Raw genomic sequence first — 27,433 nt, 5'->3', positions numbered from 1 at the left:
AACACTCCTGGAGCTCTGGCAGCCTTGGGACCGTGACCATTCCCTGGGAAGCCTGTTCAGTGCCTGAGCACCCTCTGGAGATAGAACCTTTTCCTGATATCCAACCTAAACCTCCCAGTGATGCTTGGATGGGCTCATGCTGGTGTCTTCAAGCCTTGAGCACTCCAGCACCAGCCCATCCAGGACACAGGTCATCCAGGAGCTACCATCCCACTCGTGGGCTCATCCTGCTATCCCAGTGCTGAGACGGGCAGTTTGTCCCGAAAGAGTTAAGGGTGAAACATTGCAAATACAAAAAAAAATTACAAAAGAAAAAAGTGCCCTGAACCACATGCGACCTAACCTCCCCAGCGGCTCATCTGAGTTTAATAATGGAGGAGGGAAATCTCCCAAAAAGCTCTCAGAGAAATTAAAGTAAACAGTGTGCTGACCTCCAGCCCACACTGCCCCGCCGCTGACTCGCTGGCCACGGAGCTCTGCATTCCCTGGCATTCCCCGTAATTGTAAACACATTCGGGTAAATACAAGGGGAGGGGAGTGAGGGGGTCCTGGGGAAGCAGCTCTCCCCACAGCCAGCTGAAACTGGGACTGAGCATCCGGTCAAAGCCATGGGTGACATCTCTGGGCAATGTGGCCATGGATGTCCCTGGCTGTGAGAGCCTTCACAAGGATTGAGGGCTGTGAGGATTGAGGTCCAATGTTGCCAGTGGGAACAGGAGCCACTGGGACCACCACGCTGCCAGGTTACTGCAGAGCTGGGGCTGGAAAACCTCACGTTGGGAACAGTGGCAGGTCCTGCAGATGGAGAGAGGAAGAGGAGAAGGGGGATGCTATTAACAGGTTTGTCCTCTTGGCCTCACAAAATTTAAAAACAACGCTCTTATTTTCATAGATCCTGGTCATTTTTTTGGGCTGAGGAAAAGAAAAGCAACCCCAGGCTGTACAAGTGCTGGCGTTCCTCTCTGGAGAGGGGCCGGAAAAGCTGCCGGTCAGGAGGGAGGAAGCACCACTGCCAGCCCAGCCCCATCCCTGGCCTTGCTCCATCCTCATCCCCATCCCCAGCTCCAGCCCTCTCTTGCTCTCATGCGCAGCATCCCATGGTCTGCATTTCCCACAGGATTTTCTGGGGAAAAGACCACTCAAAGGCTGGGGAAGGGGCAGAGAGGGCTGGATCCAAGTGACCCCATTCCCCTGCCCACAGCCCCAGCTCCTGGCTGGTCCCGCTGCCCGATGTCTACTTGCAACTCGAATTCATTTTCAATCAGAATCAAAAGCAGTGGCAGATGCACTGCATTTGGTGAAAAATGCCAGGAATCTGCAGCCAGATTGGATTTCAGAGGAGCTGGGAATCCCACGGAGGCCAGACCGTTTGCACCAGACCGGAGGTCAGAGCCTGCTCACTGCAACAGCTCCCAGCCCCAACAATCAGCCTTTGGGCAGCACCGGGAGGAGGAGGAGGAGGAGGAGGAGGAAGGGGCTGCGGGGCCAGGGAGCCCAGCGGAGGTGCGACCCTCCTGCCGGAGGGATGAGCCACCGGTGATGGGGACCTTGGGACACGCAGCCCTGTCACCCAGCGGGGGCAGAGACCCCCTTGCCAAACCACCCATGCTGGGGAGGAAGCCTCCTTACTCTTTGCTTTCCTAAAACCCCCCCAAAAATGGATTTCTCTTGGCCAGGGGAGCAGGGCTCTGCCAGGGGAGGAGGGCTGGCTCCCGTTGACGTTTCCTCTGCGGTTTATCCGCTGCTGAGCCACAAAAGGGGAATATTGCTGCCGACTCCACCCCTTCCATCAGACTAGGACCCAAAAATCATCATTTCCTCTTGGCCTGTGAATCACTAATAAACTCCAGACAGAAAGGTCTGATTAGGAAATTGTTTGGGAAATGGAAAGGAAGGGGGAGGGACAGGTCCTCGCCACAGCCGGTGCCTCTGGGTGGCTTTGCCCCTCGGCGTCCCCTCCCAGCGCGGCGGGCGGGTCCCTGCCTTGGAGTCCTCAAATCTGCTCCAGCCACGGTCCCATCCCAGTCCGGCTGCAGGCAGAGCTCTCCAGTGGATGGATCTATTTCTCTTCAAGGATTTGGGGATGAAAATCTCTGTGTACATTGAAGTATATATTTTTTATTTGGTCACTGTCCCTTGGCGGTTCCGGGGCCGCGGCACGCAGGGAAACATTCGCGGGATCCTCACTAGAGTGTCCCTGGAAGGGCTGCTGTCATTAATTGGGAAGGGAATGTGTGACATGTCCTGCAGCCCAGACCCCTCGGCAGCGACGGGACCGTCCCCTCCCTCCCTGCCGATGGAGCGGTGACGGCCACGCAGCTGCCAGCACCCCCCAATTGCTGCACACTCATTCTGACACAGAAAGGCTCCACATTTGGACCTCATAATGCAGAAAAACGTCAGGATTTTTAAATTTCAGCCTTGGACCCAAATCTGATACATTCCAGAAATGCTTTAATTTATCCCTTTGTCACAACATTCAATAAAAGGTTTCATTTCAGCTGCTCCGCTTTGATTAATAACTGTAACAGATTCTAACCTGAAGGAATCCTCTGATATTGCGTCCATGGAAATTAAATGTTTGATTGCACATAGTCAGGATTTTCTGATGTGGAAACAGTTCCACTAGAGAACTTTGAACAAGCTCTAATCAGAAATACTTTGAGTTATTTTTCCTTCACCTATAACAAGTCAAAACATCTGTTAAAAATTCAATCAGAGCACAACTGGCTAAAAAAACCCTAAAATTTTGGTTGTACAATGAAATGACTGTCCAGGTTGAAGCCAGGTGGGATGGCTGGATGTGGGCTCAGCACTGGTGCCCACCTGGCCAGCACAGGCTGCGAGGAGCAGTGTCCCATGGAGGGGTCCCACAGCCCATCCCCTCCTGGCCTGGCATCATTCAGGTGCCACTGTGCTTGTCCCTGTGTCCCCATGAGCTCCACAGCCCCACCAGCACCTGCCACATCATCCTGGTGATGATGGTGATGGCCACTGAAGCAGCAGGAGCCACTTGGGATCCCCACAACAGAAGAATGGAGCAGAAGGTGCCTTTTGGTTTGAAAAGGATGTTTTCCATATGCTTGAAATCCTCTGTGCTTTAGTAAAGATGGAAATACTGGGATTTCCATTGTCTATGTACATTTTCCTTTCTCTTTCTTCCACTTCCATGGCACAGTAAGGGGTTCATATCTCCTTAAGCCATGGGAGAAGGCAGACAGATGGGAAGGAAGAAGGAAAACCAAAATACCATAACAATTTGGGAACAGGAGCACTTTTCCATGGGGATTGTGGCTGGCAACCGCTGCTTTTTGGTGCCGATCCTGGCTGTGCTGTGCCACAGGCGCCCCTGTGCCAGATGGGGAGTGGTGGCACATTTTTGAGGTCAGAAAGCAGAGTTTTCAGCAATTAGAGCGGCATGCCAAGATAAACCCCCACTTCCTGGTGGATCTATTCCCATCAGCCATCATCCCAGCGAGACGGACCCCAGCGAGGGGCTGTGCTGGCGGGAACAGCCCAGCAAATTCTCTCTGCATGGGTGAAATTCCCTCCGCTACCGAGGTTATTATCTCCCAACAGGAACCAACAATATCCTTTCATTTAGGCACTAATTCGAACAATGTGCGCTGGCCGGGGGAGGAAGGGCGCTCGCTGCTCTGGAGCCTTTGAAAAATCCAGGCAGGAGCCAAACCAGAGGGAAAACAAAACCCTGGGATGATGCAAATGGCTCAGCAAGGCAGGGCCAGGACCAGAGCTGGTGCTGGTGCCGCAGGCTCTAGCCATGATGCTGGAAATACGGTGCTGCCAGTGCAGGGCACGGCACAGGGACAAGCAGGGCACCAGGCACCGTTCTCCCAGCTCCTAGCCAGGGAATGTCATCCTTCAGGCTGTGCTGGAGCCAGGAACCCCATCCTTGGGGGTTTTGCCCACTGGCAAAGTCACTTTCTTCACTTAACCAGCGTGTTCAGCCTCGCGATTCCAATTCCCACTGCGCAGCAGGGTGCAGTAAAAGACTTCTAAACTTCTTTTATCACAAAGCTTGCACGAGGCACCAGGAAAAACTGGAGTGTGTAACTGAGAACTGTAAAAACACCCTAACTTCCATTTTGCAGGAGCAAACAGGACAAACACAGCAGGGGAAGGCAGCACCCACCAAGTGGAGCTCTTCCACCACCACTCCAGCACGGCTGGTGGCCGTGTCCCAAGGGTTGCACCCACCTCACTCCCCATGGTTTGTGATGGGACCAGTGTGGTTTGGAATTGCTCCTCAATAGGGATCTCTGCCAGCATGTGCCTGGCAGCAGCATCCTCATCCTCATCTCATCTTCATCTCCATCATCTCCATCATCTCCATCTCATTCCCATCTCTGTATCCAGCCTCATTCCAGACCCCAGCCCTATCTCTATCCCTGTCCAAGTGCCTGCTGGGATGCAGCCTCCCATTCCCACTGGCTGTCCCAGTGCTAATCCCTCCTGGGCACACCTCACGGGGGTTTCCAGGGGAATATGGGGGGTTTTCCCATATTTGCTCTTTGAGTGTCGCTGTTATGAATATTTGCTCCCGCGTGGGGAGAGCAGGGGCGTTCCCCACGTTCCCCGACAGGGATATCAGTTGGAACATCATCTAATTGATTACATGGAAATTGCTGCTGGTGGAAAGGGAAGCCCTTGCCTTGCTCTTGGTGAATTAATTTTGCTTTTGCCATTCTTGGCTGTGCTCAATTAATCTTGTTAAAGTGATAAAATTTTAGCTCACACCTCACTCACAGGGTACCAGGGAGGCTCCTGGAGCCAGGAGGTTGGTTAATCACAGAATAGAATCATGGAATATCTTGAGCTGGAAGGGATCCACAAAGATCTTTAAGTCTGAATCCTGGCCCTGCCCAGACACCCCAACAATCCCACCCTGTGCCTGAGGGTGTTGTCCAAATGCTCCTGGAGCTCTGGCAGCCTTGGGGCTGTGACCATTCCCTGGGAAGCCTGTCCAGTGCCCAAGCACCCTCTGGGGGAAGAACCTTCTCCTGATACCCAACCTAATTCTTCCAGTGATGACGGGATGAGCTCAACAAGGTGCTTTCGTGGCCAGGAGTACTCTGCCATCAGCCCACCCCGGACACAAGTTACTCAGGAGCCACCATCCCACCGGGTTCATCCCAGGCCTCCGGGACTCCAGAGTGCCGTCCCTGCCGGGGCTGCCGGGGCCACCGGGATGAGGATGCTGGTTTAGGAGCCTGGGCTGTCCCCGGCTCCTCGCCGAGACAAAGAGCGTCGGCTCCCGCGGCCCCCGGCAGCTGGCGCGGGGGGACGTAATCCCACAAAAGTCCTGCTCCGGGGGGCTCAGCGGGAGAGGTGAGGGACACGCCGCCGAGCCCCCGCCGCCGCTGCCCCACTATTGACTGCCTCAACAGTTCTTTGGTGATTACAATGTAAATATAGCTTTTCATGGAGTAAAGGCCTTTTATGGGATCCACACACACTTAACCACTTAACCCCGGCGACAAAAAGAGCAGTGAATGAGCTGTTTAGAGGCTGCTCGTGCAGAAAAGCGGGGCCTGAATAGGATTTGGGGATCTCTGTGTATCAATTGCTATGCTCTGGGGGCCCTCAATGGGGCTTCAGCGTTCGAGCATGTGCCAAAGGGCTCCGTGGGTACGGATGGGGTGTCAAAAAAAAAAAAAAAAAAAAAAAGGAGAAGAAAAAAAGCAGCTGCTTCTCTTTAATAAAACAATGATTTATTCATAGCAACTTGGGGAACAGGCAGGGGGACACAGGGACGTGCCAAATTGATGCTCATCCTGCTCCACACTCCCAAGAGGCTGAGGGGATGAGCCTGCCTGGGGAGCAGGAGGCATGGAAACTCCCGGGGCAGCCCACAGGGACCCCAGAGGAGCCCAGGTGGCAGAACCAGGTCCTGCTGCAGCCCCAGCCAGGTGATAAGGGTGTCCCTGTGGCTCCACTTCTTCACCCCAGGCATTTTTGGAGGGTATATGAGTTGAAGGTTTGGGGACACCCCTCTGCTCTTCCTCTGCCACAAGGGCACTTTTGCAGCTGGTCTCACCTCTGCCCCAGGTGCAGCAGTGGGGCCATGCAGGGGCTGACATGAGGCTCAGCCTGAGACCTGCCACACCCAGGATGGAGCATTTTGGGCTGGGAGCAGGGAACAGGGACCAGGGCAAAAGTCAGGGGTGCAGACGCCCCTGAAGATCCACTTGGTGTCACCACTCTGTGGCAGGACAGTGGCATCTGAGGGACACTGGTGGGTCCTGTCCCCACCTTGCTGGGCCACAAATGGGATCACACCAAAGTCCCGACAGGCTGATGAGGCACAGACTGAGTCTGGCCATGGCCCTATTTTTAGGCCTATGCAGATGGAGGGATGAAAGCGGAGGGGGAGGCAGGGCAGGAATGGGAATGAAAGACAAACGAACGCCAAGCAGATGTTGGGAGCAGGGCTCTTCCACTCGCAGGATGTGCACGTGGCTCCTGGCAACACCGGCCCAGCCAGCCCCGACCCCAGAGCTGGGGGACCATGGGGGGGGACGAGGGCAGAGCAGGGAGCAATGTCCCCTTCTGGTTGTCCCCCATCTCTGGGGATGACACTGGCCCCCCCAGGGCAGTGGGACACCATCAGCCCCATGCCCTCAGTAGTGGCCCTGGCAAAATTTTGCTGTAAGGTTCTGTACTTGGAATTAAAAACACCCCGTGGCCACTGTGGCACAGCTCTTGGGATAGAGGTGTGGCTTTAGGGAGTGGATCCAATGCCCGGCTCACCTGCCAGTCCACCAGCACCAGCCTCACCAGACTGGGGTCATCACCAGCACCACAATGGGGTTGGTTTGGTATCTCCAGTTTCCATTTGAGCTGGAGACTCCAGCAGGGTCACTCACAGCCTTTTAGCAGGAGCCATGGGCAAGACCCGGCCAGTGGGACAAATCTCAACTCTCCAGACTTGAGTTGGGTGCTGGCTGAGGGGTACCAAACCCACCTCCTCCAGCCGTGCCTTTGTCCCTGCAGATGTTCAGGGGCCTTTGCCAACCATGCTGATCCCATCTAGTCTTCCCTTCCTTCCTTTTCTTTTCCCTTTGCAGCGTAGGGGATGGATGGAGTGACCGCGGTGGGTCAGGCTGGGGGCTGGTTGCAGTCACACCTCAGGAGCTGTTATCATACTTTGGGGCTCATGTCATCCCAGCTCTGAAGATCACACACCCTCAGCAAATCCATAGGTGGAACAAAGGCCACCAAAACCAGCCCAGCACTGTCTGTGAGCTCATCCCGGATGCCTCACTCCGAGATTTGCACTGCGAGTGTCGCCCTCCCGTCATGTGAAATCGGGACCACATGGCGGCTTTAATTGCTGGCTGATTTAATCATCTTCTTACAGCAGTGGGTTGGTGTTGCCTTTGGCTGGAGTGTCTGCGCTGGCACTGCTGGAGCTGGGATGTGCATCCCGAGCGAAATGCCAGCTGTGGTCACCACGGCTCTGCCACGGAGCTTAGATGGGATGGGATAGGAAATTTCTCGGATGCCAGAACCTCTCTGTGGGTCCTTGACTGGGAGGTTGCTGAGAGTGACTCATTGAGGCAGCTTGAGGCACCCCAACCCTGCAGCCAGTGGGCTCAGGGTGCCTCAATGAGTCACAGCAATGACCCCTTCCAGCACAGTGCCAACCTGGTGCTGGGACTGGGAAAAAGCCTGCCCAAGCGGCAGCTCCTGAACTTCACCTTCCCAGGCACTATTAGGCCCCTCTGGCCCATCCAGGCTCACGGAGGAGCAGGAGGGAGGAAGGAAAAGCCATTTTTTTCTCTAATGTGATGATTATTTGGGAAAGGTTGAGGGTTTCCTTCAGGCTTCGTGTAAAGTAGGAATGTGGAAATGCCACCTCTGGATCCTGAGCAGCCAGGAAGGCCGCATTAGAGCCTTGGTGGTTAAGAAATAAATTTTCCTGCACAGAAATGAGTGTCTGTGAAGTGGCAGCTGGAAATTGGGCAGTGCAGGAAGATGCTGCAGGGCTGGCCTGTGTCCCCTTCCAGCTGGGACCTCAGGGCTGAGCCTGGCCTGGCACAGCAGCCATGCCAGGATGGAGTGGGACCTCTGGGCTCTGTGCAGCATCCCCAGAGGACAAAGGTGAGGGCTGGGATACCACAGGTGGCTTCTGGGGTGCGAGGACACAGGTGAACGTGGCCCTCGGATACTGATCCCCTGTGGCCACATGCAAAAACACCATCAAATATTGAAAATCAATGGGCCACTGCAAGGGAAGCAGCATAGAGCGTGTTACATGAAAACAGCCCTGAGGAGCAGAGAAAAATATTAGCTAAAAATAAAATTAATCTCTTGCAAAGCTGTAAGATTTGCTGATCCCCCTCCCCCCACACCCTGCAATCTTTTATGTCGTTTTCTTTAATTACAGCTGGTTTAGATCTCTGCTGCCTGGAGAAGCAGAGCTGGAGTCAGCCCTAAATTGGGCTTCTGGATGATACAAGAGAAAATAACAACCCCCAAGGACTGAACATCTGTCTGCACGGAGCACGCGCAGCGCTGGAATTAATATTAATGACTAATAGTTAATACAGAATGAAACTTTTGCTTTACAGGTCACCCACTAAACCCTGCAGGGCTCACAGAGCTGTTCACTGTGCCATGAGCTTGACCAGACTCTGCCCAGCCAGGAGTGCCTCTGGCTGCCGGGGTCCTGCCCTGGGGCACCGGGAAGGGCAGCGACGGGGGCTGCTCCAGGCTCAGCTCTTGGAAATACAGCAGCAATCGAGGTGCCCAACCAATTAGTAACAGAGGGCTCTTGGTTTTACTATATTCCTTCTGTATTTCTGTATTTCTTGAATTATCTGCTCCCTTTTAGCCATCCCTGCTGCTCTCCCTTTCCTGTTTTTCCTCTTCCAACAAGAAAACCCAAAGGAGAAAAAACAGACACCAAAACCATCACCTGCTCCGCTCCCAAACCCAACGAAAACATTTATTTAGGCCCAAAACCCCTCCCCCATCCATCCCTGGGGACGGGATGCACCAGTCAATGAGCAGGGTGAAAGCCAGGGAAGGTAAATAATTGTGACATGGCTGCTCTGGAAGACACCCCTGTGGGTGCCTGGGGGTCTTTTTGTCCTTTAACCCTCATAATGGGTCTGGGACAACTGATTAGAGGCCCAGGACAGATGAGGTGCAGAGCTCACGTGGTGAGTGCTCACCAAACCTGCCCCACGCTGCCTTTCATGTGTCCACTCCAACATAATTTTTCACATGTTGGAAATACAGATGATTTTAGCCTGGGTCCATCTGGTTTCCCAAATAACCTGTCTATTTGATAAATAACATAAATTAAATTAGACAAGACAAACAAATAGTTTTTTTTCTCTCCCCTTTTCAGTCTCTTGGCAAAAAAGGGAAAGAAAACATAATTCAGTGAGTGCCTTGAGCCCTGAGGAGCCGCACGGCGGCGGGAGCTGGGATTATAAACGTGTCTGCAATGTCAACCTTTACCACGCACCCAGGGCCGCTCCTCCCTCTGCTTTTAAGTCCTTTTCAAAAATTTCTTGATTATCATTTGGGTTTCCAAAAGCTCCTGCTCCCTGCAAACTCAGCAGGTAACATTGTGTATCAGCAGCACTGCTCTCATCAAGGCTCCCGTGATGCAGTCAAGCATCAGGAGCTCAGATCCCATAGGCTTTATTCCTCCTGTCCCCTGTGTGGGAAAGGGAAATTGAGGCACAGAGAGGTGTTATTATTAGAGCTGCCCAACTGAGATGAAAATCCAGGCTGCAGCCACTTCTGCACCAAAGTCAAACCCAAACATCACCGATCACAACCCTCAGCTGTAACTGCTCCGAGTTATCCCAAGGCACAGCGAGTAGGGAAAAAAGGGAGGGAAGTGGAAGAAGTAGAATCAGCTTTTCCTTCAGCCCAGGATAGCCCTGCAGACACCATCTCACAGAATCACTGAGGTTGGAAAAGACCTCCAGGCTCATCAAGTCCAACCCTTGACCAGCTTCTGCTCAAGGGGCACAGGACCCCACTCCTCACCACCCTGAGTCATTCCCTCCTTCCCAGCCCACTGTTGGCACTTCCAGCAGTAACAGGGAGGCTTTTTCTCCCCATTAGCACAGCAGCCTCATGTCAGTGCCAGGAGGGGGGAGCTGAATCGATACCTGAAAATGAGAAGGCAAAGCTGAGTTAATGTGCCAGACATGAGCAGGGGGCAGTCCTGGAAAAGCCAGAGCCAGGAGATGGATGGGAACAGGGCAGGGCACGGCTGGGAGCACAGGTGAGGGCCAGGCCCAAGCCCCAGCTCTGGGGATAGTCTGGCACATCTCAGCACATGGCTCAACTCTCCTATGCCTCCTACCACTGCTCCCACTCCCTGGCATTGAACATGCTCCCAGGCAAGGAATTTTTGGGGTGCAATGCAGAGCTTCCAGCAGCAACTCACAAACCCTGAACTATTGCAAAGTTGTTGTGGGGGAAATGCAGCCAGAAACCTTCCCAGTCCCTGTATTTCAATTTACAAGCATTTCAGGCTCAACAGTATTTTCCTACCCTTGGCTCTGGAACAAGGAAAATGTATTTTAAAGGGAAAATTCTACAGGGAAAGCAAAATGAAAGCTATAATTATGGCTAGTAGCATGTGCTGAGGAGAAGCCAGGAAACCACCAGAACTCAGCCAACCCTCTAAAGGTGCTCTTCAAGCTACCACTTTCTAATGCAAAAATGTAGCAATTATAGGTCTCTATAAATTTAATCCTTTGCAATGCCAGAGCATGGAAAACTGCAAGAATTTCCCCTGGAGTCAAGACACAGTTTAAGCTTTAATGATTTTGCCTTGCCCCTGTGCCAGAGGAAGCATATTCTCTTGCTGCGCTCTAGTGGCAGAGCAGGAGCAAAATGCAGGAAAAACACCCAAGTTTAGAGCTTGAAATGTTTTTACCCAATAAATCTGTGCTGAATTAGTACAGCTTTCGTATCAGTGAAACACTGATAAAGAATGAAGTGGGTGTTAAGAAATCTTTTAGTTACGTGGTCCTTCAAGAAAAGTCTGATAATGAAGGAGGAAATGTCATTCCTCTTCCTTAAACCTCCCACCTCAAATCCAGGTACAGTAACCATGAGAATTACTGTAATGAACTGAAATAGACACTTCTTAGACAAGGATAAAGGAAGTTTTGTCTAGGAACTAAAAAATCCAAAACTATTTTAGCAGGAAAAAACCATATTCTTCAGGCCAAGAATTTTATGCAAACCCAAGTGGAAGACTTGAGGAGTTGAAAATCCACACTCCAATAAACACAAGGGCTTGTTTTTGTTGTATTCCAGTATTATTGCAGCTGTTCCTAGTGAAGGGCTGAGTTGTGGCTAGGAAAAAAAAAAAAAAAGGCAGCAACGAAAAAAGAAAGACATAGACAGAAATAAAAAATATTGGGGAAAAAAAACCCCAAGACATGTATACAACTGAGTGAAACCCTAGAAATTAATTCCAACTGCCTCCAAAATTAAAACCACGTTTTATTGTAAAGTCGCACTTGGATTAGTACCACAATTCTTTATAACATACTGTACAATAAAATATTTTACACACAGCACACCAGGCGTGTGCTCACGATGTTACAAAATTTACAGCTCAGACACTTCTCTGATGGCATTGGCACCGTAAGTATGTGACATCCAGTCTCAGAGATGTTTAGTCTTAGAGCAGGACCCTGTGTCACCATTATCTGCTCTCCAACACGTTCAACATGTGATCAGAAATGTCAGGAATGCTGGATACTCTGGCTCAAGTTTCTCTCACACCATTTAGAATAGTTGTGAATGATGGTTCTTTATTAATTCCCTCATCCTAGGGCAGCCCTTTCCTTACTGGCTGCTCAGCAATGGATGGTTTTCTCTTGGATGAGTGCAGCTTCAATGAAAACAACAGAATGGATGATTAAAGATAGCCCGAAGCTGGGTAAACCAAACCAACCCCAGCAACTTTCCCCCCACCAATGCAAATAAACCCCCCCAAACCTCCTTTTCCTTTTCCCACATGTTACTCACATTCTTCCCTCTGCACAAATACTTTCAACTGCAAGTTTAAGGACATCAACAGTAATAAAAACTTGGAAAGAAGCCCTTCTCATGTTGCCTCAGAAGAGACTGGTACCTTTTCCACAAAGTAAACATTTCAAGGATAAATTAGAGTTTCTTAAAAGGCGAAGCTTAATAAATGCTCAACATCAAAGAAAATAAGACACTGGAGGAAGACACAGCTAAAATTTTGTGTTGCAAGTGTAAACAAGTGTCCTGTCATAGCCACCACTGCTTCATTCTCTCCCACAGCTGTAGAAATCCCTCCTTTTCTGTGCTTTCAGCTACCTGAGGCATTTCTGTGTCACACCTACGGCATTTCCACGTGGAACTGATACCTCTGCAGTACCTGTGAGGACAGCCCACAGTACTGGAAGTTTCCTTAATGCCTGGGAAAGACCAAGTCAGCATTTCATTCCAAACCAGGAATGGATTTTGTGCTCCCATTTGCCACAGAGGACTGAGAAAAAACAGCACAAAACCACTGCCTGGAAATTACTGGAACTTGTGAACGAGGTGGCACCAATTTGTTTCCCTGCCTGGTGATTTCTGGCAGATTGGCAAAATAAACTGCAGCTGGCAAAGAGGAGACACAACCTTTGGCTCCAAACAGGAATATTCAGCTCTCCAAGTACTGGAAAATGCTGCGGCTTTGACTGGTTTCCTCTGAGCTTTCTACCCTGGGCCGCTTTGCCACTGATGTTATCACTGCAGAAGGGCCTCTCTTCTTCACCTAGGGGGAGTCAAATACATTAGAATACACAACATGTCCAAAAAAAAGTTTAAATTCTGAGTTATGAGAGAATTATTTGGTGTGAGAGCACATAGGGAATATTTAAGACAGCAGTACTCTTAACTGCTTGGCAGGGTTCAGTGCCTGTATATTCAAATAATCTCCACAACTGGCAGCACCTGCCACCCAAATCTTTACCTGAGGTTTTGATTTCTCCTTTGCCTCTTCACTCTTCTCTGGGGAAAGTGTATGAAAGACAAAATTCCTTGAATTTCGAGGGGCATTTGGATTAAGATCTGACATTGCTGCCAGTTTCTGAAGAACAGCTTTAGGTCTGTTCAAGAGTGACCCATTTTTTATCTGAAAGGCAAAGAAAAGCTGCATTAAACCACTCTCAGGAACAAGGCAGGTTACTTAGTAAGTTACTCTTTGTAGAAAATCTACTCTCTACTCACATGTAACAACACCACAAACCAGGAGTGCCCAGAATTCAGGGGCAGCTGACTTGGCTGTGTTGGGAAATGCCATTTTTGAGGCCTGGTACCCACCTGGATGTCACTGGCAGGTCTGAAGGCTTCAAATGGGTTCCTGGGTAACAGAGTTGTGTCTTGTGCCACCACTGCTGGGCTGGCTGGCAGAGACATGGGGAAAAGGTCAGTTTTGAGCTCTTTCTCTCTCTCCTTTTCTTGTCACTTCAATAAAAATCAAGCTCACCTTTCTTCTGCATGGACTTGGCAGTCACTTTTTTTGCTAGTTTCATGAATTCGCTGTCTCCACCAATTTCTTCCTCTTCCTCCTCCTGCTCTTTATTTTTTTCCTTCTGTAGCAGAGAGAAGACACTTTGTAAAAATGGAAAAAATTCATATTACAAATGGACACTTCATTAGTATTTTAAGTAGAGCCATTCTTTTCTTTATGTAAATTAATTTTTATTTACTTTCTACTATAGGAGACTATAGTAGAAAGTAAATAAATATACTATTGCAATTTCTTAGATAGAACAAGGATGAAGAACTATCAATGAACAGCATCACATTCAGCTGAGAAATCTGACCTAATACTGAAGCTTAGCTTGAGGAGTAAACAATTTCACATCCAGCAATGACACAGAGACTCAGCAAGCCTTTCTGGCAGCTCGCCAGTACCTGCTCACGAAGCCACTGCTCTCGCTCAAATCGCTCCTTCCTCCACTTCACTTCTGTCTCATCAAACTCTTCATTCTCTTCATCATTATCTGAATCTCTCTGAAACAAGTCCATCTGTGAAGCAAAATCTAGGCAACAAAACAAGACAGTTAGCTATGAATTTTGAAAATGGAGGCCAGTAAAAAACAACAAAAAAAACCAAGGCCAAAAACCAATCAAACAAACAAGGCAAAAAACCACCGACCAAACAAAAAACCCAGAATCATCCCCCCAATTTATTCCTGAAATACTTTATTGAGGACCACTAAGTGCTATTTCACAGACACAAGCTCTGTTTCCAAACTTTCTCCCCCTCTATTAACTCTGGATCATAGGTCACCTATGTTTTTCCATCTGAACCTCCTGGTCCTGCCCGGGCCGTCGCTGTGCAGGTCCCCATCCAGCAGGTACCTCTCCTGGTACAGGCGTAGCTGGCGCTTGTCATCGTCCAGCATCGCCTTCCTGCCAGCACAGGAGACAGGGAGAGGTTAGTCTGGGTTCTACCCCAGAGCCAGGGCCTCACACACCCAAATATCTACTGATAATGTCACTGACATGTGGAATTTCTGTATTTGGTTTCCTAGTTCCACTTCATTTGGGAGCTCCTCATCGATAATCTCTTCTTCATATTCGTTCAGGTCTTCACCATCATACTCATCTTCACTTCCCACATCACTCCCCGACAGCTCTGCCTCCTCTTCCATGAAATCTTGCAGTTTTCTATGAAAGGAAGTTGAAGGAGTTCAGTTTGAGAGCATAGCAGCCACCACACAGATCTTCAGAAAGCAAGATTTATCCTTTGACATAAAATTAACACATTTCCTAAGGATGTATCATAATTTCTCATTTTTGGAAAGACCAAGCCTTGAGTTCTTGCACACTCACATACACAGCCTGACATCATGTAGCACCCCAAATCATTGTCATCCACCAGATTCCTTGCCAAAGATGATGGCAATAACTGTCAACTCTATGTTTTACTTGCTAGAACAAATAAGATCTTAAGACATGAGGAATGACAACAATATTCTTGCATCCCTTTTTTTGGTCAAAAAAATGTTGCACTGCTTTTATTGCAGTTTTTTGATTTCCATCTATAATGAAAATTACAATGGAAATCATCTATAACCCACAAGCAACTCAGTTCAACTCATGCAACGTGACAGCACCAAAGTAAAAAAAGAGAGACATATGAAAAACCAGATCATATAAACATCAGCTAACAATGCTGGAGAGGGAACAATTCCAAACTCAATTTCTAGTGCTATTAAAAATCTATTCTCTCTGGTAATTAAAAAAAAAAAAAAATTACAGTTTTTTCTTTGAGCCTGGTCTATGTCTCAGCAGTTCTTCCTCTTCATCACTCACTTCTGCTTCTTCAGCAGCACTATCCTCACCTTTTTCATCCTGCCAAAGAGAAAGTTTTCAGAAATAAGGAATTTCTGAGAGTGGATTGCTTTGTAAGGACAGATTCATCTGTTCTTCAATTAACAACACACTAAAACACCAGGCATATTTCAGAGGATTTGCATTTTTCACTGTACCATTATATTAAGGAGATCTTTTAAATGATCCAAAGTTTGCTCTGAAAAATGTTTCAGTAGCTTGTTATGGGAGTTGTAGTACTTTGCATGGATGTATATATTAAAAACCTAGGAAGATAAATGGAAATATCCATTTTATCCAGCAGCTGCCTGGCTGCATCAGTTCACACCTCTTCACTTGCAAAGGCCTCATCATCTGTTAAAAGCTGAAAACCACCAAGTTCTTCTTGTTCCTCCTCCTCTTCCTCTTCCCTAGGGAAAATATGAATGGGAGAAATGCATTTTCATTTTGCCTCCAGCAAATCAAGGCAAAAAACTGCTGCCAGGCAGTTCCCTGTGAGTGCTCAGAGGTACAATCTCCCAGCAGCATTTAGCCATAAATGCCCCAAAGCCCCATTAGTGTTGATGTTTTAAGACCTCAGATTTTCACTTGCAGAAACCATAGGAAAAGTGCTAATTTCCAGTCCTTCTTCCCCCTCTCAAATTTCTCATGGATTCCCCTAACACTCCCACTTGTTAAGCCTCATTATCCTTTTGTCAGGCAGCCATACACTTTCCCATTTAGTCAATAAAAAACTCCAAGTATCCAACTTTACACTTGGTTACGGCAGTTTGGCAACAGCCCAGAACAGACTCCAGAAGTCCCACTTTTAATCATCTTTTCTCAGTTTAATGGAAGTTCTTCACTGTTTCTTGCACTATCAGTGAAAGACAAAGAATTTCCCTTCACAGTAGCTGTGGGAAACAGTTTATGCTGCCAATTAGAGAGTAATTGTTGAGCAATTTGCAATATCCTCCCCTCCACCTCCAAAACAAAGCACTCTTTCACTGACAGCAAATTGATGTCAAACAAGAAAGCACTTTTAAGAGTGAAACAAGACAGTTACCAGAATAAACTTCTGTAAATTTTAGGAGAGCAATGCTAACCTGTCTGTGGGAAAGGAGCCTGAACAGAGCTCCAGAGCCTCTGCCATTGGATCTTCTATGTCACTGTCTTTTTCTGCCTTGGAAGACACCGAAGAAGCCCATGTTGGAGAACCTGCTACAGAAAGCAATAAGATGGCAACTTATTTCTGCTCTTGAAGTGTCAGAGAACATCCTAGAAATAACACTGCACATGCTCCCAACAAAGACAAAATTCCACACGTGGCATTAGTACCCAGACCTGAAGTTACCTCAGCTAAAAACTTCTAAATCAAGTAACCAGCAAAGCTGAAAAGAGAATTCAGGACATACTTTGAGACATGAATTTTCCTGAACAAAGATTGAGCAGTTCCTCCATGTTCTGCTTTTTGGTGCTGCTGGTGTTTGGCACATGCTCAGCTTGGCTGCTGAACTGTCCAGAACACAGGTCCAGTAACTCATCCATGTTGGCATCCATGGCATTCTCATCCATGCTAGCCAGTGGCAGCTGATGCTTTGAGGACTGGTATTTATTCCTGTGTTGTCCAACGTTCAAGAACCTGAAAGAAAGGCTGTAGTTAGAAAAATCGTGCTGGTCTGCACATCCTATTTCTGTTAACAGGCACAAAACACCATCCTTTACACCCATCACTCACCCATCTGCATCGAGCAGCTGGCTCTGAGTGTCATCTTCCAGGGAAAATTGAAACCTTGACTCCCCAGCCCCTGGAAATAACCTCTTGGGCTCAGGAGAGGCATTATACAGGTCCTGGGAATCTTCTATGGGAAGAGAAGGCTCAGAGGTCTTTCCTGAGCTCTAGTCAAGGGAATATAAAAATATTTAAGTTGTTTAGCAAGCCTAAATTTAAATGCAAGGGGCACTGGAACAGACTTCCCAGAGAAGCTGTGGCTGCCCCATCCATGGAAGTGTTCCCAGCTGGGTTGGACGGGGCTTGGAGCAACCTGGGATAGTGGAAGGTGTCCCTGCCCATGGCAGGGGGTGGGACTGGATGGGCTTTGAGGTTCCTTCCAACCCAAACCATGCAAGAGTCAAATTATGTCCATGCTGCTCTAATACCCCACAGGAGTTCACTGACATCATAAGTTGTGTAGCCCATATAAGCATTCTTAAAAACCATATACATGATGCACATATTTTAGATATAACAACCAGATTATAGCATCTTCTCTTTGATGCTTTAGAATATAAATTTTATGATGTCATTTTTATCCATTCCAATGTGGACACAAATCCCAGGGACAGTTTGCTCTTCTGAAATTTTACTGATACCAAAGCATTTGTCTGGTTTGATTTTTTTGATAGATCTGACCATCAGGATAAAATACATTTATTTACTACCCACTGTGTTAATAAAACACACAACCAGGACTGAGAATCTCACCTTGGAAGCAGAGCTGATAAAGCTTGTTTTGAAGAAACCTGGGGAGGGTGATCTGAACCCTCCTGCTGCAGGTAAGAAGCTCCCTCCCCGCGAGGCCTGTTTGTTACAGGGCTGGTAGGATGGGATCATGGAGCCAATGAACTCAAAGCTGCTGTTGTGGCTGCTCTCCTTTGCCAGTGTTGGCAGAGAAAATGAATCATCATCCTCTGGAAATAAAAAAAATAGTGCTTAACATTTTTTTTGTGTGTGATCCAGTAAAACCTCAATATAACATTTTGCAACACTGACACCTTGCTAAAAATTCTTTTTGTGGTCATGTTGGATTTCCTTCTTCTCACAGGATGCATATTACACTTTTTCACTGAATTTCATCTTACATAGTTTCATATTTCTTCCAGTATTATTTTGAACTTTTTTCCCTCTGGCTTTTTCAAGCCCTCCCATTTTTTTCATCAATCTAAATTTTTAAAATCATACTGTATAACTACACAGGTGATGACATAACAGAAAGACTGAACACCAATCTTAAATAGAAACTTTTACATGTGCTAAGTTAAAAAAACCCAACAAAATAGCTATGTAGGGCAATAATTCTACTTTACCTAACTTGGCAGGTCCTTTGTCTGCCGTTTCTTCCATTTCCAGTTTCTCATCAGGAAGAGAATATCTGCAATTCATTAAATAAAAGGTATTTACTAATAAATTCAGGATGAGTTGCAAAAAAACCCCAAGGTAACACAAAAATACTTATAAAAGGGACTTTAAATAAAGACACCTACACATGCTGATCAAATTTAAAATTTCTCAGGCACCATTTTTAAGGCTTGGATTATTTACCCCATTTTTGAGGAGCTGTCCTTAAAAAGGATCAATGTAGACTCTGTTGAAGGCTGTTTTAGAACAGAATCACAGTGTTCAGATTTCTCCAGCTTTTCTCCATCAATTGATTCTTTGTCGGTTTCTTTATCACCATCTTCAACATGTTTCTCTTCTGAATCTTCATTATCTTCCTCAGCTTCATCAAGCAGAAGTTCTGAATTCTAAAAAACATCCCCAAACACAGCACAGATATAATGATTATTGCCATTGTAAACCTTACCCCAGGTCAGGCACGTGACCTGTTTGGCCCTGCCAGCAATGAGCCAAGGATTTATAAAAACAGAAAGGGGCATCAGAATCTTTTAAACACTTCTTTTTGGTTTTAATAGTGTTTAGACAAATCAAGAAAATACTCATGAATTCAAGATTAGACAATTCAATCCCTGAATATGTCAACTACAGCAATTTTTTAGCTTCTAGGAAGAATTCTTAGCAATTTCCCTAATTCACAGTGTACAAAAGTCCCATTGCATTGGGGAGAGGAAGTAGAATGGAGAAGCTGATGAGGTTATTGAAAAATGTTCCATAACAGACCTCATGATCACCTTCTTCTTCTTCCTCTTCCTCAGACTCATCTGTCATCTCTTCCTCCTCCTCTTCCTCATCTTCCTCCAGCATTTCCTCATTGTCCAGCTTAAACAGCGCTTGCCGCTTCTGGCGCTCCTCGGTCCTGCGGAGCTTCATGGCCTCCTGGAGCTTGGCCTTCAGGGCCTGGAGCTTTTCACCTGAGCAGGAACAGAATCAGGGAATGGCTGCATTGGAAGGGACCTTAAAGTTCACCCAATTCCACTCCCTGACACGGGCAGGGACACCCTCCACTATCCCAGGTTGCTCCAAGCCCCGTCCAACCTGGACTTGGACACTTCCGGGAATGGGGCAACTACAGCTTCTCATGGAAGCATGAAAAATCCAAAGAACCAAAGTCACAAAGATCTGACTGAGGCTGTCCTACACAGGCCACTTCTATTTAAGTGGTCTACCAAGAATTTCTTTATTAAAACAGGGCTATCCATCAGAGGGAACACACACAGTAATCTCCCAGATGAAGATCCCTTCACCTGTATTTCACAGGGCAGCACTGAGAAATGGAGCATGAGAGAGGAAAATAAAGACAAAAGTGTTTTCCAATTCAATCCTCATCACTTCTTCTCCTCCACCAACCTGGCTTTGTGTGGACAGTTTCCTCCAGGCTCTCTGCAGCCAAAACTGCTGGCACCACATCCGCTCTCAGCTCCTCTTTCCCGTCAGATGTCGTTTCCTTACGGATAATGTTCATGTTTATGGCCCGTTCCGCTTTGGATTTCGACGTCTGGAGAGTGTGCTTCAAGAAACGTGCTTTCAGGGCTTCTAGTTCTTTAAATACATATTCATTAAATTAATATGTAACATGAAAAATGTTAATGTAACAAGTAAAAGCATTGATTGTTAAAAGTTGTAGTAAGAGTAGGTCTTGAGCTGTTTTTCCCCCAAAGATAGTTTAAAAGCTAAATCTTTAATATTAAAATATTTGCAAAACCATTCTATTCAACTAATAATGAACCACCACATAATATTTTTGCTGTAGCTTGTACTTAATTGATATTAGCTAATACTGAATTATTTTACCATTGACTAGCATTTATCCACAAGACCTCAGTTCACTTCCAGCCCAGCCTCCCAGCCACCAGGCAACTCTAGATTTCTGTTAACATGACTCAAAGAATCCACACTAGTAAGTGAATGTGCCTGACTCTTATATCACCTAAATATTTCTGAATTTTCCAGCCAAGCTCAGATCAACACTGCTTAGGACTACAACACAAGTGATACCTTTACTTGAATCAGCTTCATCAAGGTTTATGAAGGATTCATTGTCAGAGCAGATTCTTGGCTTGATGGACACATCTATTCCCAGTTCACGAAGTTTATCCAGCTTGGACTTCCTCACTTTTTCAGGCTGTGTCACCAGTCCAGGCCCCACCTGCTGACTGTTTGTTTCACCTTGTACATCTGGGGCTGTTTCCCCTCTTTGCATGAGGGCATCTCCACATGCTGGAGGAGTTTCACTCTCCTTTTGCTCACCACAGTCGGTGCTCAGGCAGTTGGAGAGCAGCTCTTCCTCTGCGTTATCATCAGTTGTTACAGTCTCTGAAACTGCATGAGAATCCTCCCTATCCTGCCTGGGCTGCTCAGCACAGTCCTCTGGCAAGTTCTTCCCTACAGCAGCAAGAGGCTCAGTCGCAGAAGCAGCAACATCTCTGGCCAGGTTCTTTTCTGGTTCAGCAGCTGCTGATTGATCACCTTCCATTGGCCCATCTTTGCAATCCTTGCTCAAGTTCCCAGTGGCTGCAGATTCTTCATTTAGGGGCAGCTGGTATTTAGAGGACCTAACAAAGGCAAAAAGAAACATATCACCCATGGCTAGTGTGAAAGGGAGATGAGGTTGAGGACAAACTGAGAGGAAAAAACCATTTCCTAATTATTGTCATTGATGTGTAGGAAGAGGTGAAGGACAGAAATCTGGAAAACTGCATCATGAGAACTTAAGGAAGCGTAAAAGCTTTGTACTGGTTACAGTATCACAGTATGAAATTCCTGAGGGATTTTGCGACTACTGTAGCTTCAGTATTTTACTACACATTACTCAGGGAAGAAACAGACCAAGTAAAATGCTGGACTTCACTCTAAATCCCATTAAAATAACTCTGCATCACTAAGTTCCTTCCTCTGAGTTACTCCTGGCCCTGATCACTTCAACAGTAGGACTGTCAGGAGTGCAGCATTGCCTTACGTTAGCAATGACATTCTCCTAATTTCCTACTTTTATGGAATTAAAGGAGCCTGAGAAAGTCTGGTTACCCTCAAAAGAAAAGCTAGAGATGCTTAAAGTTCATGAAAAAATTGTATGAGGAAGGTTTAAGTCCTTACTTCAGCAGGGCCATGGCATTTCCTTGACATGCTGGTCGAGGTCTGCGCTTGTAGAAGTCGTGAACACTTTTGGCCTCAGGCACATGATATGGGAGAGACACGGATGATTCTGCCAGAGAAAGACAGTGAGAGAAGATGTAAAACATCATCTGAAACCTTTATTTGATAACAAGAATCTTTATTTTCATTAGTTACAAAAATAGCTTTAACAGGTCCTTCAACAAAAATGGTCTTGCACCCTTCAACTCTAAATAAGTTATGTTAGGTCAGAGAAGGCTCTAACCTTTTGGGTAAATTCTTTCAATTTCTCCTCTAAGTTTTTGAACAGTTTATACCCCTTTATATACAAAGAATTTATGTTTTACCTCTAAGAAGTCGTTGGGTCTCACTGTGTAGTTGTTTAATGGCTTCTTTACTCAATCTTGCTGCTTTCCGCTCCTTAAGGGGAGAAAAAAAAAGGCTTCTGAAGTCAGGAAACAAAACATAGGGCTCTCTCTCTACTTCTTAAATACCTTTTCCCCTTTCAAACAGAAAGGAGTCAAAATAAAGCATCCAGTTCAAAAAAAACCAAAAACCACACTGTGGATACAAAACCATTTTAGTCACGACAAACAACAATACAGAGCTTTAAAAAGAAGAAGACCTCACCTTCCTTTTTGGTTCCTTCAATACATGCTCCTCATTCTCCTCATCAAATACATGTTTGTAGCCTTCACCCTCAGGAAAACGTTCTTTGTTCTATGGGGCATACGAAGAAATTCAACAATTTCTCTCAATACACTGGCACAATCAAAGGCAAGCACATCAAAAATAACTGCACAGAACCATCACTGGTCAGCAAAGCCAGCAAGTGTACTCATAAACCACCACAAACCCCACATAAGGGTTGATTTCCAAAGCTCCAACTCCAGCATTATCTTTTTAATTTGCCAGGACAACATCCCTCCATCAAAAAAACCAGAAGGCTCTTCTCTCCTCTGCCACAGCAGTACAACTCCATTATGGTCAAAGAGAGTTTCAGAACCTGGTCAGGTACAAAGTCTTGCTAAGTTCAGTAATCATAGAATAATTTGGGTTGCAAAAGACCTTAAAGATCATCCAGTCCCACCCCTGCCATGGGCAGGGACACTTTCCATTATCCCAGGTTGCTCCAAGCCCCACCCAGCCTGGCCTTGGACACTTCCAGGGATGGGACAGCCACAGCTTCTCTGGGCACCCTGTGCCAGGGCCTCCCCACCCTCACAGGGAAGAATTTCTTCCCAGTATCCCATCTAAATCCATTTTCTATCAGTTTGAGAGAGAGTACATTTACAATTATTTTGTATCACGGTCAACCATTACCTTGTACTGTTTTATTTTGTTTTTCACAGCTGCTCGTATGGATTCTAGGGACTCTTGGTCCTCAGGGGGCTGACCATTCTCCTCCTCCAAGCCATTATCAAAGAGTTCCTTGTCATCCAGAAGGCATCCACTGTCATTGAAGGGAAACCTCTCACCACCATCCACCTGCTTCCAGAAGGATAAATTATTTGTGTGATTTCTTTCAGAGGGTCCCTTTGGTTCTTTGACACTAATTTAAAATGACATTAAATCATCAAGCATTAGGTTTTGTACTTCCATAAACTGCAAATTAAATGTAATTTAATTTAAATGAATCTGCAGACTGTGCAGGTTAAACGTGTATGGTGTTGCATGGATCCCTGTGGATCCCAAACCTGCTGCAGGAATGTGGACACAACACTGAAGCTTTGGAACAGAATAACCACAAGCAATAATAAGTTGAACTTAGTTGAGAAATTATCTGAGTTTTCTGCCAAAATACCCACCTCTGCCACAGGCTTCTTTTCTTTTCTCAACTGTTTAATGGACTCCATTATTTTCTCCTTCTCCTTCCTTCTTCTGGATTTTCCTACAGCTTCTTTGGCTGGCTCCTCTTCAACATCTGGTTTATGTTTATGTTTTCTGTACTTTTTCCCAGATTTTAGGGGTCTCTCCTCTTCCAGCTCACCCTCAGGCAAGCCAGACATCCTGTTTGTTTCAAGGTTTTCAATCTGCAGCCGGTCACCAGTGTCACTGTCATCACTGTCCAGCAGAGCTGGGCGGATCCGATGGGATTTCTTGTTCTTCTCAGCAGCAATGTTCTCCTTTTCCTCCTCCCCATTTCCCTTGTCGCCACCCAAAGCATCTTCCTGCACAGAGGAGTCTCCATCCTCCCCCTCTTCGCTCTCACTGTCCTGGAGTACGTTCTTGTTTTTTGCTTTTTTACGCACAAAAATCTCTTCCTCTGAATCTGGCAAAAGATATGAAAACAAAACAGGAAAATCCCACGAGTTAATTAACAAACAACCGAATCTACATCTGTTAAATTTCACATATGTCACCATCTACAGCAAATGAGCTTGAACCCAACTTCTCAAAATCCACTTCTCCCCAGAGAACAGCATTTAATTAACCCAAATTGATGTTACAGGTTTTTAACCTTTAAAAAAAAGGGCAAAGCTGAAAATCCTTCACTGGTAGTGTCTTGTCTTGAAAGGGTAATAAAAATCACACCACATAGATTAAACAAAACAGAAAAGAAAGTGAATAAGTCATTAAGACACGTCCCATTTATTCTTTTTCTTTCTGTAGCTCAAAAAACACTTTTCAGAGGTTTAAAGCTTGCCCACATTCGGAGCAACAGAGTTTAGATTCCTGCAGGTCAAGCAGTGACAACCTCCTAAAAGGTATTTATGAAACGAAAAATGTAGTATTGGAGAAAAACAATTTCATAGAAACATTACAGACCTCTGTCCTCGAAGGATGCAGTGCCCTTGCCAGGGGGTCCCGGGGAGGCTGTCTCACAGCTGCCCTGGCCACTGTCAGAGTCGCTGTCCAGGGGTTTCTGCAAGTCTGGGTTCAAATCTGCCAGCGGAAGCTACAAAGCAAAATATGATTTTTCCTCCTGGGGTAAATATTGTATCTGTAGTCCTGACTCCTGGCACCCAAATTCATTCCAAAACCTTGGCTAAGCCCTCACACACAATGAGAAACACATACAGTCTCCTTATATTCTAACTATCGGTACTGGTATTTACGTAGTTAGTAATATTCATTATTGATGTTTACCATATTTATCAATACAAATGGATATTCACTTGTGGGGTAGTAATTAAAAGCGAGTTTGCACAGAAGAAGCACAGAATCGACATAAGCTGATGTGATTATATTCGGACTGAACGACTTTTCTCGTTATTGTGTTATTTATCGATTTTTATTCAGACCCGACAACACGGGCCGAGCAGCCCTCCCAGCATGCACGGCGCCCGCAGAGACTGGCTGAGCGCGGCCTTCCCAGCGCTCCCCGCGGCCGGCAAGGGGCATGCTGGGAGCTGTAGTCTGCGAGGAGGGGCGAGCCCGGTGACGGCGCGGGACCGCCCGGGAACAAGGGCGGCGGGCAGGGGTGGCTGGTAGCTACTGGCACCGCCACCGGCACCGCTACCCGAACGGGCACCGTACTGGAACGGTTACTGGAACCGCCACCTCCCTCGCTGTCCCTCCCGGCCTTCCACCGCGCCACAGCCAGAGGAGCAGCAAGGCCACAGGCAGCCGCCAGCTGCCTCCGCCGCCAGCTGCCTCCGCCGCCAGCAGCCAGCCGGCTGGCCGGCCATGCAGAGTGACAGGACTCACCTCAGCGGGATCCTCCGTTGTTACCGGTACCGCCGCCATATCCCGCCCGCGCTCCCGCCGCCCGGGGACCGCTTCGAGCCTTCGCGCGCTGCCCCGGCCCCGCCCCCGCCCGGGATCATCCAATGGCTGCCCAGAACGGCACAGCGAGCCCCGCCCCTCGCCGCCTCGCTGGGCGGGGCTCCCCGTAGCCCCGCCCCTCCACACGGACCAATCGCGGGTCCCACTTTCAGCCCGCCCGCCCGCACTATGGCGCCGCCTGGCGGCGGGGGCGCTCCGCGCGCCTGGGCTGAGGCGGGACCGTGAGGGGACAGGAGGGGCCATGAGGGGCCGAGAGGGGCCGACAGGGACGTGGGGGACTGAGAGGAGTCGTGAGGGACCGAGAGGGGTTGTGAGGGACCGAGCGGGAACGTGAGGAGACGGGAGGAGCTGGGAGGGGCCATGAAGGACCCGGGGAATTACAGCTCTCTCAGTTATCGACGTTGTGGGGCCGGGGCTCTGCTACCAAAACATTTCACGTTGTTTCATGGGTTAAACAGAGCCCATGTTTCGTTCTGACCTTCGGGATATGGTACATGTCGTGTCTTCAGGTGACCGTGCGGGTGGGAGCAGACGAGTCGAGTTTATGGGTATTAGATACACACAGCTATTACTGTCAACAGTGTTCTATTTACAGAATAAAAGATACGCGTTTTCCATTGGCTTCTGTACAGACATACTCTGAGCCAACCCCACTCATGTTAGGTGAATGAAGGCTCGAACCTTTTGGGTAAATTCTTTCCGTTTCTTTCAATTTCTCCCTTGAGTTTCTGAGTATACCCTCTACATACAGAGGATCTAAGTTTTACCTCTCATAAGTCATCAAGTCTCATTATGTAGTCGTTTATTAATTTCTTTACTTAAGCTTGCTGCTATATGCTCCTTAAGGGAAGAAAAGAAAGGCTTCTGAAGCCAGAAGAACTTACTGAAAACACATAAGTCAATGGAGAGCTACACAACAGATGCAAATCCCTTCATACTTCACAGATTTCCCAGAATATTCTAAGTTGGAAGGGACCCACAAGGATCATCGAGTCCAACTGGAAGGTGAATGGCCCATACAGGGATATTCTCATACAGACTCAACCCAAGTATGAAAATATTCTACTTTATCCTTTTTTGCTGCCATTAGTTCTGTGGTTCTTTTGCAAGTAGCTGGAGGGAGAGCCCTGAGCTGGGATGAGTGTCAGGGACCCCGTTCTGAACTACAACTGGGGATGTTTGACACTTTTCCATCATTCCAGTTACTTTGTAGAACATACTGCTGTAATACATTTCCTTCCGAGTCACCCAGTGGGAATCTGCCTTTACTGGAGGCAAGCCCAGAAAAAAAAAACGTGTTTTGGGGTGTTTGATACCAGACACAGTTTTGGGGGGTTTTGCTACCAGCTATGGTTTTGTCAGGAACAAGGAGCAGATGGACTGCTCTGCCATGGCAGTTCTCATGGAGTCAACAAGCCTGAGAACAGAGGAAGTGAGAAAAGCTAATGCCCATGAAACCCACCGCAAACACCACAGTTCTGCTTTCCTCTAGCTGCTGCAGGAGCTACAGTAATTAATTAAATAGCTAGTGTTTAGTAACAGGGGGACAGATGCTGGCTCTGCACAAACACACCTCCTCAGGGCTGTGCTCTCATTGCTGCGTCAGGATGAAAGTCAGAGTCAGCTGACAAGAAAAAGGTGGCAAAAAGATTGGCCTTATTAGGTAATTTCTGATCCCGAGCTGTTAGTCACACATGGCACACAGAGGTAACCATGGAACAGGTAAAACTTTTGCTATTAAGGAGGTTCTAAATTGAACACAGACTTTTAGCACTGGATCGGGCACCATATTAAGATATTTATATTATAAAAGCTGGTTTAGGAATCTGTTTCTTATTAAATAACATACTCCTTCCCCAACTTGGATCAGATGAGGCGTTTAGAAGCAAATTTTCAGAACTAATCCTGTCATAACTCTGGTCTGTCGTTCCCAAATCCAGTCTTCCCCATGGAAATGTGCTGTTTTCAATAAAAGGATGGGTTAACATAGAGAAATAAGGTTCTGACTGCTGTGGCAGTTGGGATGTCTCAATATGTGTGTAATATTTATCAAGTTAATTGAAT

The 27,433-nt window shown here is 47.2% G+C and overlaps 1 protein-coding gene across 6 annotated transcripts; it reads right to left on the bottom strand.

The window, feature by feature from the left end:
- Nucleotides 1-11,488: 11,488 nt before the first annotated feature.
- On the bottom strand, nt 11,489-25,522 carry CLSPN (claspin). 6 transcript variants are annotated; one of them, XM_032132584.1, is made up of 25 exons: nt 25,292-25,522; nt 24,410-24,539; nt 23,449-23,912; nt 22,964-23,131; nt 22,271-22,360; nt 21,988-22,060; nt 21,623-21,731; nt 20,525-21,081; nt 19,877-20,068; nt 19,250-19,440; nt 18,674-18,876; nt 18,439-18,503; nt 17,837-18,042; nt 17,090-17,250; nt 16,767-16,993; nt 16,458-16,572; nt 15,701-15,782; nt 15,299-15,393; nt 14,542-14,706; nt 14,327-14,448; nt 13,948-14,075; nt 13,517-13,622; nt 13,351-13,433; nt 13,001-13,162; nt 11,489-12,802 (listed from the first exon to the last, which is right to left on the bottom strand). In XM_032132584.1, the coding sequence occupies exons 1-25, from the start codon at nt 25,328-25,330 to the stop codon at nt 12,689-12,691; spliced, it is 4,047 nt and encodes a 1,348-aa protein (XP_031988475.1). In that variant the 5' UTR covers nt 25,331-25,522; the 3' UTR covers nt 11,489-12,688. The 6 variants fall into 6 exon arrangements, with proteins under 6 accessions (XP_031988475.1, XP_031988476.1, XP_031988477.1 ...); XM_032132585.1 differs by having other exon boundaries at nt 22,964-23,128; nt 25,292-25,521; XM_032132586.1 differs by lacking the exon at nt 25,292-25,522 and adding an exon at nt 24,731-24,913.
- Between the last annotated feature and the right edge of the window lie 1,911 nt (nt 25,523-27,433).

Source organism: Corvus moneduloides, chromosome 23, assembly GCF_009650955.1.
Source record: "Corvus moneduloides isolate bCorMon1 chromosome 23, bCorMon1.pri, whole genome shotgun sequence".
NCBI classification, from domain to species: Eukaryota; Metazoa; Chordata; class Aves; order Passeriformes; family Corvidae; genus Corvus; species Corvus moneduloides.
Note: the sequence above shows the minus strand (reverse complement) of the source record. Positions and strands in the feature narration are given on the sequence as shown.

Excerpts from the sequence above, each read along its gene's own strand:
- CLSPN (XM_032132581.1), bottom strand. The coding sequence starts at position 24,813 with ATGTCGATTCTGTGCTTCTTCTGTGCAAACTCGCTTTTAATTACTACC. Across the intron at positions 18,504-18,673 it reads GACAGCTCCTCAAAAATGGG|ATATTCTCTTCCTGATGAGA; the intron begins GTAAATAATCCA and ends AATGAATTGCAG. Across the intron at positions 16,573-16,766 it reads AGGAAAATTCATGTCTCAAA|CAGGTTCTCCAACATGGGCT; the intron begins GTATGTCCTGAA and ends TGCTTTCTGTAG.